Source organism: Aphelocoma coerulescens, chromosome 1A, assembly GCF_041296385.1.
Source record: "Aphelocoma coerulescens isolate FSJ_1873_10779 chromosome 1A, UR_Acoe_1.0, whole genome shotgun sequence".
NCBI classification, from domain to species: Eukaryota; Metazoa; Chordata; class Aves; order Passeriformes; family Corvidae; genus Aphelocoma; species Aphelocoma coerulescens.
The window spans coordinates 38,599,155-38,614,594 of record NC_091014.1 but is presented as its reverse complement, the minus strand read 5'-3'; the positions used below and the strand labels follow the sequence as shown (position 1 = coordinate 38,614,594).

At 41.7% G+C, this 15,440-nt stretch overlaps 1 protein-coding gene across 1 annotated transcript in view; it reads left to right on the top strand.

The window, feature by feature from the left end:
- The window catches only part of KCNC2 (potassium voltage-gated channel subfamily C member 2), a 106,701-nt gene extending 102,119 nt beyond the window's left edge, over nt 1–4,582 (top strand). The window contains exons 3-4 of the mRNA XM_068999217.1: nt 3,317–3,357; nt 4,513–4,582. Of these exons, the coding sequence (XP_068855318.1) occupies nt 3,317–3,327 (11 nt within the window). The 3' untranslated portion in view covers nt 3,328–3,357; nt 4,513–4,582. The remainder of the gene's footprint in view (nt 1–3,316; nt 3,358–4,512) is intronic.
- Nucleotides 4,583–15,440: the final 10,858 nt, after the last annotated feature.

The following is a 15,440-nucleotide window of genomic DNA, read 5'->3' as shown; positions in this document are numbered from 1 at the left end:
GAAAACTATAGGGGGAAGGGATTAATCTGACATGAGCAAGCTTGCCAGCATAGTTAATGTGAAATATGAATTTTAAAAGTCATGAATGAATTAACTATATCAAAGAGAGCATTTTATCATTTGAAAAAAATCATGCAGAAGTCAGATAAAGGAAATTGAAATGGAAAACTGCTATTAGAAAGAGAAAATAATTTATTAATATGCTGTATTACAAGCACTGTCTTGAACAATTCCATAATAGAGCCTTTGAATACTAACTGAGTGAGAAGAAATTACAAAAAAGCAGAAAGGTTTCTATCAGGTCAAAGTTATCAGAAATATGAATATTTTTAGAATATGTTAGTCTCCCGTTGGAAATAATTTTTATTTATTTATTTTCCCAAGAGACAAGTTATTTTTAAAATGGTGGGTTTAAAAAGTCAAGAATTGTCTCAGGAGCAAATGCTCAGCTGTTAGTGCTGGGTGTTGGGTACCTAGCTGACGTGCCATTATGAGCATTTCTCTGCTGCTTTAGTGAATATCCCTAAATTGTTGAAATTTAGGGATGTTGAAATTGCAGAGGTGTCTGACTTCTAGCCCCAGAGACAGGAATCTGTCACATGCTGTCTCCATGGCAAGGCTGGGATTCACTCCAGCCAGGCATGAGTGGTGCAGAGCTCCTGGCTCTGCAGCACAGCCTGCAGAAGCATCCCAGTTTGGTCTAGGTGCAGCTTCTCATTGCCTTCTGGCAAAATATGCATGCTTTCCCACCCTCTGCAACCTCCTCCCCAAAACCCAACCTTCTGTCACTTGCATTTTTTTATTACGAGCATGTTGATGAACAGCTGACAGATTTCAGATTCATACTTTCACAGCTTCACTTTCGCAGATGGCAATATTCTAGCATGTTTAAAAAAAAGAAGTTGGAGGTGGACACTTTTTGAAAATTTGGCACAAAAATGTTATGCATTTCATTTAACATCTCCTGTATTAGTCACAGGTGGAAGACTGGAGATCAGTTTAAACCTGGGGCACAGCTAGGCTATTCTGAAACTTTTAGGATGTGTTTCATTTATGTTCTGCATCTGGTTAGAGCATTGCTGCATTTTGTTATCACAGGAAGCTCTCAGTTTTCTCCTCAAATGGGATTTTGAGATAAGATACTAGAGCAAGTCAGAGAGTACTATTTAAAGTTGGAACTGGAACTGGCTTCCCAGGGAAGTGGTGGAATCACCATCCCTGGAGGTATTTAAAAGACATGTAGAAGTGGCACTGGGGGATATGGTGAACAAGGCAGTGCTGGGTTAACAGTTGGACTCGATGAGCTTAGGGATCTTTTCCAAACTTACTAATTCTATGATTCTTGCAGGATTGTAAATATGAATGGTACTATGCAGAAAAAGATATTCCTTGGGAAATAATGAGGTTGTAATAGATGGCTGTAGCTTAACAACTGTTTTTCTTACAGAAAGGTATGGGCACCTTCTTAAAACACAGAAAGCAGACAATTTTGTGTTGGCGTCCTCAGAGCAGCATTAGACTTGCATAAGACAATGAACTACCCAAAGAAGAAAGTAGAAGCTTTTCGCCTTGACCTTAAGACAGCTTATTTGAAAAAGTAGCAAGATCAGACTTCTTAAAGAAGCCTGGCCTTTTCAGTGAAACAATGCAAAACTCCATCAATCTGAAGAATAGTAAACCGTAGCCACATTATCCTATTAAGCTGATGCTAAATATAGAATGGATTTTCAGTTCCTTACAGGGATTTCCTTGCTTGAGACTAAATGCAGCACCAAGCTTTTACGAAAATCTCATCTTCTTCATGCCTGTGAATGTTTTTGGTACAATGAAGTTTGGCAGTCTGAAAATCTTCAGATTATGCCATTGTTTAGAGGCAATTTTTGCATTTTTCTAGCATAAAAAATCAGTTTTTTTCTGAACTGGAACACTAGAAAGGGAGGTAGAGGGAGCGCTGAAGGACACGGTTTTCTTGAACTCTTATGAAATCTACTGCATGAAGCTGTGACCACACAGAAATAAAAATATGCAGCTTTCCCCGTGTTAGTGTCGTAACATAGACTGCAACTCTTACATTTCTGAAACTCCTCCTTTTGGAAATCACAGCAACAAATTTATTTAGTTACTGCTGTTCATAACCTCCACTTAAACTTTGAGAACTATGCTTTAAATCTCTGAATAATGGAGCAGTTAGAGAGCTTAAGAGCATGAGAGGTGTGCTCAGAGAAGAACACATGCACAAATTTAATAGTTTTATCTGTAATTACTGAAGTGTTTCCTCAACACAGGACATTATCTGAACAAGTCTCAGTGGCAAATGACCTCACGAACATGAATTGCAAAACTGTCCTTGGCTTACTTAAGCAAGACTAGGTCTTGGGAAGCAACCGGCTTATGGTGTGGGCATTTGCAGGACATTTATCATCAACACCATAGAATCATAGAATTGTTTAGGTTAGAAAAGACCTTAAGATCATTGAATCCAACTCTTAACACAGCAAGTCCAAGTCCAGCACTAGACTAGCTTTAAGTGCCACATCTACACATCTTTTAAAACTGCAGAGTGTTTGGCAGCATCTCTGCCCTGTGCCCGCCTGGCCAAACTCTGAGCAAGCTGCTTGGGTTTTTTTCTCCAGAGCTAAAGAAGATGGATCGTTCATGTCTAGAAACTGATGTTACCTTTGTCTTAGATACCTCTTTCATTATGGGTCAAGTTGATAAATTGATCTTTGTGAGTGCCTGTTGGCAGAAAAATATCCAGATCTGTCTCCCTCCTGGCGTGGGGACACAGGCCCAGTACAGAAGTAGCATGGCCCTGCTCCAGTGCCTCTCACAGTGTTTTGCTTGGTCTTGAAGACATGCAGTGCCAAGACATGGGCATTTCCCCTCCACTGCCTCAGAAACAGTTTCTTTTTCAGCACCACAGAAGAGGAAAGGAGTGTGCAACCAGAGCCTGCCTGGGGGCCGGCTCATGCTCAGGTGCACATGGGACAGACATGTTCTCACGCTGACTCCTGAGCTTGCTTCTCATTTTTTCGTGTTGCAAAAGATCTCTGGTAAAACCATCCTGTCATGTGAGCTCCAGGCATACTTCAAGAACTCTTCTTGGAAGACCATTTGGCTATGTGAGAAGCTTGAAGCAGGGTTCATATTACTGGTTTGCTTTTTTTTCCTTCTGAACCCACCATGTAGAATATTCCCTTGTTTTCTTTGCATGTGCCTTCACTGCTCTTTGTCTTCTGCAGTTTTCCTAGCTTCAACTCTGCCCATCCTGTATTCAGGATTTATCCACATGCCTCCTTTGCCTGTCTCATTACAGTGCAGCTGTAGCCTGCATGAGCGCTGCTGGGAAAGGAAAAGGTAAGTGAATTTGGACCCAAACCACAAGGACAGAGGAATACAGGACTGAGACACCTTTTTAAGCCAACTAAAACTTGTTGGAGATGTTGCCTTTTGCAGTTGGGTCCAGCCCAGATTGGAATGAATTTGGAGTTCTCTGCAGCATCTTTTGTATAGCTGCCACAGTTGAGAACATTAAATTCTGAAACCACAAAACGCTGTCTAAAAAGCAGCACAGCTGTCAATGAAGAGCAGTTTGCAACTGGAATATGTCCAGTGCCTGGGCCACTGCAGAGGGACATGCCAAAAAACCAGATAGAGATGATTGCTTAGAAACCAAATTCAGAAATGAGATTTTCCAACTGAGTATTCACTGAACTATTCATTTACCAATCAATATAATAGTACTGAGCAGAATGATTGGAGTGCTGAATATATCATAAGCTATCAAAAATAATGACAAATACTACATGATTCTTTCTGCCCTTTTTAAAGGCTTACTGTAATAGTGAATTTCCTTCAGATCCAAAGATAAATATAATGAAAATAGGTGCATTAGCTAAATTAGTGTCAGGAATTAAACATCCCTCAAAGGTAGCTACAAGAATTTACTTCAAGAAAAGTTTTTATAGTCTAGTCCTGGGCAGAAGCTCTGAATTAAGTTTTATTCATAGTTGTCAGTGCTCTTCAGCTAGGGCATAATTTCTAGACTTCTGTTGTCCTTATTACTAGGAAGCCTGTTTCACTTATCTGTGTTTGAATCTTTAGGCAGTAAGAGGTAATTTTTTTATACAATCATTCCTGCATTGCCTGTGTCTTTTCAAAAATACTAAACAAACTATGTTATATGCTTATCCAAGTTTTCAGCTTAGATGTTTTGTAACAGCTGGCAGGGCAGGCAGACATATGCTTAGCAACAGAGATGCTCCAGGTTATGGTCTGTAGTTCAAGTAGGTCCTTGGGGAGATTTGTGGGCCTGGTTTTGTCTCAGGGGGGCTGTTACTACCATGTCTAAGCTAAGGGAAGGGGTTAGAACTGCAGCTGTCTGATTCCCCATAAAAGCTTCAGCACACAGAGCTGAGAGGTGCAAGCATCTGTCTATGGCCAGCACTGGGATTTAATTCCCAGCCTTCCTAAAAAGCCCAGCCCACTGAGCAGTGTGCTTGTCCTCTGCAGGGCACAGCTCTGGTGTCACAGCTGCACTGCCAGCAGCACTGCCAAGACCCCTTTGGGTTCTGGATCGGATTTCAGCCCTGCAGCCAGCTGCCTTGGTTGGGACCCAGCAGTGGTTTATGGGGTAAGTGTAGCTGTATCCAAACCTTGATACTAAGCTGTGCAAATCCTGAAAAGTTTTAGGGATTCAGATGGAATGCACTGCCTGTCCAAGAAGCAGTGTTATGTGACAGCCACCACGCTGCTGCAGCATGGTCTGTGTCCCCTTCTCCCGAGGATTTCACAAGGGCATTTTCTCCTTTTGTGGTGGGCTGCTGGCAGGGAAGTGGAGCCGTGCAGCGAGTGCCAAACATGTCACAGCCCCCTCCGTGCTCCCCTTTGCCTCCACGGCTTTGCAGAGTAGTCACATCATCACAGAAGTATTTGTATAATGCCACATCTTGGTGTTTAACAATATCATGTGCTTGGTATAAGCTGCAAATGGTCCCACGTGGCAAAAGGCAGTGGGAGGCAAGGGATCTGCTCCAAATCTCTCTGTAGGAGCATGCCTTTGGGAGCTCAGCTGTAGGTGATTTTATTTTCAGAGACTGAGGAGTTCGTGTTTTTGCCCATTGAGTAGGTGGGTGGATTTGGAGTGTTACGCAGGTCCAGGTGGGCCTGAGAGGAGGACAGAAGTGGACTGGATGGTCCCTGTGTCCCCACACTGGCCTGTCTGCACCAAGATCCAAGGGATCTCTTGGATGGAGACCATGCTGTGAGGGCTTGAGACAGTCTAGCCCAAATCAGTCTCAGTGGCCAAATCCTGCTGGTCCTCATACGCTGGGGCTCAGGGAGTGAGTGGGCTGGAGGGGATGAGCTGTGCTGCACAGGGAGGCAGACACTGCAGAGGGGCAGACCAGTGGGGCGAGCTGTGCCAGGGCCTGGGCACAAGCATGGGACAGCTTGGTGGGGTGCAGCATCACATGCTGCATGTCCCCTCCTGCTCACAGCCAGAGACATTGGCCCCTTTGCCACAACGTTCTACCTCGCTCCTCCCCAGTCCCCTTGTTTTCTCTTTTAGGGCTTGATTTGGCTCCTACACACTAAGGGAAAGCACAGAGCTTTTCCCAGGATGCACGCACAGAAAAACATTTGCTCCTCGGGTGCCCTAGTTATGGGGAGATCCTCCTTTCCTGGGCATCACTTCAGCCACCAGCTTCTCTCCTTCCTGACCCATCTTGCACCCCATGCACCCCCAGCAGCTGGAAGCTGAGAAACCACTCTGCATTTCTGGTCCTAATGAAGTTTTATTCCTGATGCTCTATGTAGTGCATTTTCACAATGAAGGTGGTGCCAATATGTTTGTCACCACAACCAGCCCAACACAATGAGGTTGAGGTTTGTTAGATGGCTCCGTGGGCTTGGTGTGGGCTCTAGACACCTACAGATGCAGTTGTTATTATGCATTTTGCTTAAGGGATTATACTGGTTTTGACTGGGATTGTGTTAATTTTCTTCATAGCAGCTCATGTGGGATATTTTTTGGATCTTCAAACAAAACACTGTTGATAACACACCCACGTTTTAGCTATTGCTGAACAGTGCTTACACAGGATTCAAGGCCATTTCTGCTTCCCAGACTACCTTGCCAGTGACCAGGCTAAATGCGCACAAAAAGCTTGAGGAGACACAGCTGGGACCCCAGCTGACCAAAGGAATGTCCAAGACTACCATATGACATGATACCCAGCAGTAAAACTTGTGAGGGAGGGACATCTCCAGGGCTGCTGTTGCTTGGACTCTGTCAGCATTGATCAGCTGGTGGTGAGCAATATTTTTGGGTGTTTTTTCATGACTTCTTTTCCTTGGCTTTGTTTTTCTATTTTGTTTTTTATTTTACTTATTAAACTGTCTTTATCTCAAACCATGAGTTTTTCCAATTTACATATACTCCCAGAACATGCTTTTGGTTTTGTTTAAGGTGATAAGAGGGCTTGTTTGTTTTGCTTGGATGTTTTTTACTTCCAGTTAAGCTTAATTATTGAATTTAGCTTATACGCCGCAAATTAATTTTTTTCCTTTTCTTATTAACTATTTTCTCTTTCAAGACCAACTTAAGGCAGTTTTAAGGAGACATCAAAAGCACAGCAGCTGACATTGAAATGCAAGTGCTGGCTCACAACATTCACAACTGCATGGTGGTCTTTAGCCTCATTGGATTACAAGGCCACCAGCGTTTCTGAAAAAATTTTGCCTAACTTCAAATACATTACAACGCAAAATAATACAAATGACCATCTTCCCTCCACAAAGGATTCTAAGCAAAACTAAAGGAGAAATTATGTCCTTTCGTTGGCATGGTGGCGCTTCATGGACAACAGACTTATTGTTAAATATTCAAGGAAGGATGCCAGAAGCTTTTGAAACGTGCTTTGTGTATAAGGTTCTCTGCAGGGGGAAGCTGGGACTTGGGCAAACAGTACTCTCAACCTTGGAAAAGGCCTTTCCTTGCAGGCACATGTGCTGTGACAAAGCAGCTCATCTCTTAGGTCACTGGTGGCTCAGAAGGGTGGCTGATAACTGGGAGGGTGGCTGATAATTTCTCTGAGGCTGCCACACACTGAGCTGCAGGTGAGAAAGCTGCAAGAGGGGCTGTGAGCTCTGAGGCACTGACAGAAACCACTAAATCACAATCATGCTCTACTAGCATGCAAAAAACCCCAAACCTGTCTCATCATCCCCTCCTTCCCCTGCAAGAAATGGAATGTTATCTTTCTCATCAGATACTGCTGCAGGTAGTGCTTAATCAAAAATATTAATATTTACTGTTTACAAACAATAAAACTAAAGTAATAACAAAAGTAACTCTCTTCAATAATCATCTCAAATGACTGATACTGTGTTTTTGTCATCTTGATCTCACCGAGTTAATTTTTTCCTATCTAAATAAAAACTAGATTTTTTAAAATTTTCTTTTAATATTTAACACTATCAAAATATGATTTTCTCTTGTGGAGTGCAGAGACTGCTATATGTTGATGTCTCGGGGTGATTTTATGATAATACTGTTGGAGAGATACAGTTTTCTCTAGAACTAATTTTTAACTTCTAGTACGTGGAGAAGTGATAACATTTTTACTGGACAATAATAAAGAGATTATGGCAGCAGTTGTGTTGTGTGGGTCCTGTTCAAAGTTAAGGGTTCTTAACCTTTTGGCTTTCCCCCCTTGTGTATCAAACACTTAGTGAAAGCCATTTTAAGGTGCTATAACCATGAATAAATTTAACAACTTATGATGGAAAGCTGAAAGAAATACATTGCGTAAAAAGTCTTTGTCAGATTTCCATTTCAACAAAGTTATTTTCAGATTCCATATCTATTAGTCCTTTTCACTGAGACCATGTTCAGCTGTCCTTAATACACTTTTGCTGAATCTGCTTTAGCTTCTGGGTAAGCTGCTTCTGGCATGGCAGCCTTTGCAAGCACATGCACCATTCTGAAGAGGAACAGCACATCAGTCCTGCTTCAGCATGCTGAGGTTAAAGGTCACTTGTCACACTGACCCTCCATGCAGGATGGATCTGAGCAGACAATGAGTGCTGCAGAGAGAGAAGTTATTCTGCTGCAAATGTGTGACACACACAAACGTTCACAAGAATACCCCAGCAGTCATTAAAATATTCAATCAAACCCAAATGGTACAAACACTATTCAAACACTCCTACAGTGTTCACTCCTCTTGAATACAGAAGTTCTCTTATGTTCTTCTGTTCATATCATAGCCAATCTCATTTTAGGGAAGATATTTCTTCCTGCCAAGTAGGATTGGGAGCACAGTTTCAAACTAAGGAATTGAAATTTGCTGATGAAAGTGCTATGAGAGCCATGAGACCGCACAGTGTTTGCCTACTGCTCAGTGACAGGAGGAATGAAAGATGAGGGGGGCACTTGACGGGGCAGAACAAAAGCCCCAAATCAACCATATGTGGGGTTGTTCCCATGGAACAATGTCAAAAAACTTGTCTATGTAGTCTGGGGTCAAAAGAGAAAAAGGTAAACCCTACCCTTCCACCTGTGAAAACGTTTAGAAAGATTTACTTTTCTGTTGACCTTACCCAAATGTCAGTGCACCTTGTTCTCAGAACTTTATGAAGATTACGTCATGTAAATTAGCTACAGCAAGAGTCCATTTTCAGTTTGATGAATGGAGAACATGGTGACTCCTGGCCACTGTAGAGAGTTGTCACTGGCCCATCGACTGCAAATCTTGGACACCAGTTGTAACATACATTAGATTAAGGTCCATCCCTGCCTTTGACATGGGATGTTCATGGTTCCTTTCCTTCTTTGGCCTCTAACTGCAGATGTGAGAAGACCCAGACTGTTTCATCATTCTCATGGTCAGAGCAAAGTTGAATTGCAGGAAGAACAACTAAGAAATAAAAAGGGGAAGTACAAGGACAATAATATTTCTTTGGTTTTTGTGGTTTTATGTCTCACTCTGCCTCTCAGCATGGAAGACACTTAAAAATGCAGCTCTCTTGGCCACCAGAGGAAGGATATAAATGGTTTTGATAGAATCAGTCAGACTGATGGGCTGTGAATGCTCCATATTGCTTTACATGCAGCCTTTGAGCTACTGCCCACATTTCATGTATTTCTCACCAGCAGCAAGATAAGTTTAGAAATATGGCTTTTCCAGAAAACTCACATGAAACTGCACACTGTCTTGCAGGTCAGCCTCAAGCACATTTTTGGTCTTTTTCTCAAAAAAAACATCAAAATGGCATCTGCCTTCAGATTTTCAAACCAGAGTGACCCTGTGAAATTGTCTTTCAAAATTTCAAATATATGAAGAGTACTAATGCAAGAGGAAATAAATATTTACTAGTTAAAATAGCAGATGGAACCTGGAGATTAAGAATAATAGAACTGATGGAAAAAAACTTAGTGAATGCCATCATGTACAGACATCAGAAGCCACTGCTTAATATGTAGAGTGCCAAGAGCAGGCACTTTTGAAGTATGAAGGTGTCTTTGTGCAGACCAGGAAAAACCAGCAAAGATGCAAGAGAAAAATAACATGCTGAGTCTCAAAGTTTTACTGCAATACACTCATCCAAAATCTGCCCCTGAAAAGATTAATGTCCTAGAAACCAAACTATGAAAGGAAATCTAGATTATCTGCCCAACTCTGAAAGTGAAAAACGGTAAATGAGTAAATGGCAATCTAATAATTCAGGACTAAACTTGAAAGTTTAGTCTCACTACTTTTGAGGATATAAACAGATACAGAAAATTATTTCCTGTAATGGTCTGGGGAAAAAATGATACATTTTTTAAAATGTATTTAAAGTCTATGAATTAAAACTTAGGCATACATTCTGGACCTAATTATTTTTCTTCTCTTCTTGCAAGATTGCTACTGCTCCAAAAATGTTCATATTGATAGCATTTGGGAATACTCTCTAACACATGAAAACACATATGAATATGGCGTATTCTGAGTGTAGAGTCCATGGGAATGATCCATGTTTCATCTGTCTGTGGTCATCTGTGATTGATTGTAACAATCACATCCCTCACTGGACTTGCATTTCTGTAATAAAAATTACTCTGTGGCAATTAAAAGTTTGTTTTTCTACAGTCATGTACATCCACAACTTTTTCCATCAAGCCAGTGCAGTAAGTATTCACAATCCTAGACCTTCCTTGTTCTTTTGTGATAATTAAAATAGCGCACTGAAATCATATCATAGTCTGCACAAGGATGGGTTTCACTCAAATTAAATGGAGGTTCCAGTAATATTCAATGAAAGAAGTGTTTGTTTAAAGCCAATTCAAAAAATGCTTAGGGGTATTTCTCTAATAAATGCATCAAAAAATATGGGTTAATCATGTAAAATATTTGAAAGCATGTGTTCAGACAAGGAAGGAGTGTCTGCTAGTTTAGAAAAATATTTCTAAACAAGAAGCATTATTTTCCACCAGATTAAACAAATGGATGCTTACTTTGCTTCAGGCAGCAAGTTTTTTTGCCTTCTCTGTATTACCAATATGGGTTATTTCACTTGTCTTGTATTTTGCCACATGTGACAAACCTTTAGACTTTCCATAATGCCACAGTTCCTCTGAGGTCAATCTAAAATATGTCTGGTTCCCCTCTGAAATTTTTCAATCCCTGAATACCCTCACACAGCCTTTTAAATGTATTTTGTTTTTCTCTAAGTGTTTAGGAATGATGAATCATTCTCTTTCTAGGGAAAAATCAAAGAAATTCAACTACTGAGAACTCTGCCTCTCACTGGTGCAAGGGGCTGAGAACATGCCCAAGGTAGCATTTAATGGGGATGCTAATTGCTTCAGTTTCCTTCTGCCAAGCCTCACCCTTAGCTGTACTCACTTTTTATGTGAGCTCTGGCTCAGTTTCCATCAGACAGTACAGAGTCTTGTACAGGTCCTTGTTTGCTGCACTTGAAGTATCTGTGACCACTAAGCCCCTCTTGCACTTTCAACACTCACCTGTCTGGAAGTGCAGGAGGCACTACTGCCCTTCAGAAATGGCAATGCTTTGGCCATTTCCTGGTAATACTTCTCTCCTAGGAAGTCCCCCAGTATTTTTAATAAGATTTGCAAAGGTCTTTGTTATCTGTACATTTAAGTGTCCAGAAGCACTCTGATCTCCAATTTTCCTCACAGAGTGTAGTAAAAGTTGCTCAGTTCTCCATGGAAAGCTTAGATTTTATCTACAAAGCACATCTTGGTGTTAAAAGCTCTATCTGGCATTCACGAGATCTAATAAAATCAGTCAGCATGGGTTGATTAGCCTGTTCAGGGAACTGGCATAATGCAATTACATTTTCTCCAGTACCTGCTAGAATTTTTACTATCACTTCTTGTGTCATTGTCATTGTCTTCTGCTGTCATAAAACTTCAGGACTCCTTCAGCCTCTTGAACTCTTCCTTAGATTTTCATCTCAAGTCCACTTAAAGCCTCTGCCTAATAATTCCTCTTGATGCTGGCAATCTGAGCAGGAAGGTCAGCCCCAGTCCCCTCACTTCTCTAATATTTAGAGTCTTTGGCATCTTTCCTCTCCTGGGTGATGCACACTCTAGTGAAGGCACCAGAATTTTAATCTTTTAACCTCTGCATTTTTCTACTATGGATTTTTTCTTCACAGCAGTCCTAACCCCATGTTGTTTATCAGTTTTTTGCAGCCAATCTGGAAGTTGTCTGCTTCATCCTTTTTTTGTAAAGCTTTGGCACGTCCATCATTTAACTCTCTCCAATGTAAGGCAAACTGATTCTGAGGTTAAATGTGTAAGTGCTTTTCACTGTGCATGTTTCTGCCAGAAACTCTTGGTCATGATTGCAGACCACCGAGATGAATGTCAGGGCTAATGTTTAAAACCTTCATTCTGAGAAATGATCCCTTCCTAGCAGAGTAAGTAGGTACACTTGAATGCATGCACTTATGCAAGATCCACTGAGTTCAGATGTGCTTAAACCATGTCTTTGAGTGTCTTAGTCAATCACCTTTATGATCAAAATCCAGATTTCAAAAGTAATGCCCTTTGAGCAGATTAAGATCATGTAAGGTATTTCTGTGAGACACTGCTTGCAGATATTTCCTTTTCTAATTCTTCAGTAAGGTGACTCAGCTCCTTCTGATCATTCACAACTACCTGCTGGAAATCTTTAACCAGTTCAGGAAAATTCTGGCAGCTTCAAACTGAATCTCTCTTTCAAGGGCAACTGTCGCCTCTGCTTAGTGATAGCCAGAGAGCAGGAAAAAAGTCCCAAACAACCAGCATAAATTAACCTGAAAATAGCAGCATTAAATATTGAATGGCTCTGGAGACTGCACATCTTTGGGTTATTCATTAAAATAATTATATGTAAGGTTTTGTCCAGCAAGATTTTTCCTTGGGAAATATCATACCTTTAGCCACAGTTTATGAAACCTACCACCTCAAGGTGCTATTCCATACCCCTTTCTAGTCTCACCTGTAGCTCAGGGGTATGAAAGGACTTGGATACTCACCTGACTTTCTCCCTCCACCATCAGCACTTACATCCAACACCCAGAGCCTCCAAGACATCACTTAGTGTTGCCTAATCCCAAAGGGGTCTCGTTTTCCAGCACTACCAGAAGTAAATCTGTACAGCTTCCTGCTCAGCTGCCTTGTGTGTGCCAGCTGCTTTCCTTGCCTTTGGTAGATCAGCAGCTGGGAGCCTGCAACCCTTCCCAGTTTTGCAATGAAGCCTTCATGTGCTCAGATTAGTGGATGGAGGTACACCTGTCAAATCTTGTGGACCATAAGTTGCCTCTGTGCACATAGAAGTGGGTGACCCATGTCCTCGAGTATCTACCCCCTCAGCTGTCCCTGAGCTTCCTTGCCCCCACATTATGCTATCTAAAGCAGGACATTGCACCCTCTACATATTTTGGTCTTAAAATCTTGATAAGGGTGTATCATAGAGAAAAAGAAGATAAGGTAATATTTCAGAAGCCACATCAATCAAATATTTATAAACTAAAATGTAATTCCTTAGAATATCATAGAGCTATTTTACACAAATAGAACATTGGTAAATTTTTTAAACACTCACACCATTCTGAACTGCAAATTTAATAGGAGCGCCTGAGTGACAGCTGGATTTCATGAACAGGAGTTTAGCTTGGAGAAAAGAAGTGATCAGCAGGCTGGCCTATTTTGGGGAATGGCTGGCTGGCTGGGCACAAGGGATTCACAGGCATGGAAAGCAGGTAACACTCAAACAGTCATAAGGGAAACTCACAGGGTATCAGGCTTGCTGCTGTGACCACTGATCCATCTCTTTCCTTATAAACATTTTCATGGCAGCCAAGAGCTGCTGCTGTGCTTTCTCTACCTTGTTAAGAGTGCAATTCCGAATTAATCCCTGTTAGTGGAATACAGCCTCTTAAAATTTACTCTTTATCCAGTATTTATCAGATATCTGTTGCCTGCTTTTCTGTATACCCCTTCACTGTCCACTGTGGTAAATGTATTATTATCTTACTGATAGTATTTTTTCCTTCTTTCTTGCTTTCTTAGTTTGACTTCTTATCTGTTCATGATGCCTTGCCTCAGACGAGATCTTGGCTCAGGTTACACAGACCTGATGAGGACTTGGTCCTGGAAGGTGTCTGTCCTGCAGGTAGATATAACCTGGTTGCCCTTGGATGAGCTCACCTCTACTGAAAGCAATCAGACTCTAAGTGTGCAAACTCCTTTTCTCTCCTCTCTTTGGTTTCTGGGGCTTGCAGCCTGCTTTGTGACACGCAGGAATATACTGCAGAGATGGCAACACAGCTCTTTAAAAGGGGAGATGTAGCCTGATACACAAGAAACCTTCAAGTTAGAGTGCTTGAATTGTCTTCCCGGGTTTGCTTCTGACTTGCTGGGTGATGTTTGGTTCAGTCTGTTCCCCAGTTCTTATAGATGCATTAGTACTGTAGTATGTGCTGATGCCTTTAATAAAGTGAGTTTTATGAATGTCAGAATGACAGTTATTTGGCTCAGACTCATTCTTCTGTAATGCTTACTCACATGAAAGAATTTTTTTTCTTTTCAGAGGTTTGAAAGAAAATTTGGCTAGATTGTTCCTTTCAAGTAAAGCAATCTCACATTTGCCATGGTTGGATGCAAAGTTGTTCAGCACTAGCTTGCCATTCATGTTCTCAAAGAACTTCAAAAGGGATGCTTTGATGTATTTTATGGACTCCTTCCAGCTGCTGTATAGCTCATAGTATCTGTGCTTCTGTAGCAAATTGTGACTTCTGGGATTTTTACTATTTTACTGACTGCCTGAGGAAGTATTCTGAGGTGTGCCTTTTGAAAAACACACAGGAGCTGGATATCAAGATCACAGTCATAAATGGAATATTTACATCAGCAGCAAAATATCCTGTGCTCCTGAAAAGAGAAAACCACTTCTAAAATCTACAATTCTCTATCGTTCTGTTGATTTCTGCAAAGGGAAATGACAGTGTGTGGCATTTTGCTTGCTTGTGGCTTCATTTTCCCCTGTTTTTCAGCTTCCTAAAGGGGGTTCTTGAAATCCCTTTACAGTCCCACTGGCTCTGCATGTCCCATGGCACAGTTGTTATCCTCCCCAGGTGGTAACTGGGCTATTAAAACTCCTCTCCATGGGAGCAAATGGGTAGTGCTGGGAAGGGACCCAAGAAGCTTTAGGAACAATTTTGCAGGGTGAGAAAGCCTGGCGCAGCCTGGCAGTTGCTGTGTCCCCATGAGATGGTGCACTGCTGTCTGTGAGAGGGATGCAGGCAATGTCCTAACAAAGCCCTCCATCTCTCTGTGGGTTGTGTATGGAGTGATCTGTGGCGTCACTGCAGGATCCCCCACCTGGGGATTTGCTCCAGTATCTCCTGGCTGTGGGGTAACCTAAGGACAAACACGAACCCATGAGCTGCACGTGGCTGGCTCACTGCTCAGCCAGTACCAGAGGGTACCGCTGCCACAGCTCAGTGTGCAGATGAGGTTAGGTCTTAGGACTTGTAGCTAATGGCTAGACTTTAATCTTTATTTTGAATGCATGCTCATCTACAAAATGTCCTGACATGCTGGGGTCAAGACCAAAGCTGGTAACTGCTAGGGGGTGACTGGTGCTTTATCATGGGGGTGAGGGTTGCCTGTCCTGGGTGCAAGCATGCATTCTTCATGACTGAGCCAAGACTGTGAAGCTAATTTTGCAGGAACTAAGGTCTGTCACTAACCTGACCATCACATATTCTGATGTTAAAAGCCATTGCTTTGACTGGCTCAAATACAAGTATTTTAAAAAAACCATACATCAGACCAAACTAAAAATCCCATCAAAACTGAATGTTCCTCATGGTCCAGACTTCTACCTCTGGGGCAAAGCTGAGAAGCTAAACAGTGTGTGACTGATTTTTAAGTCCAT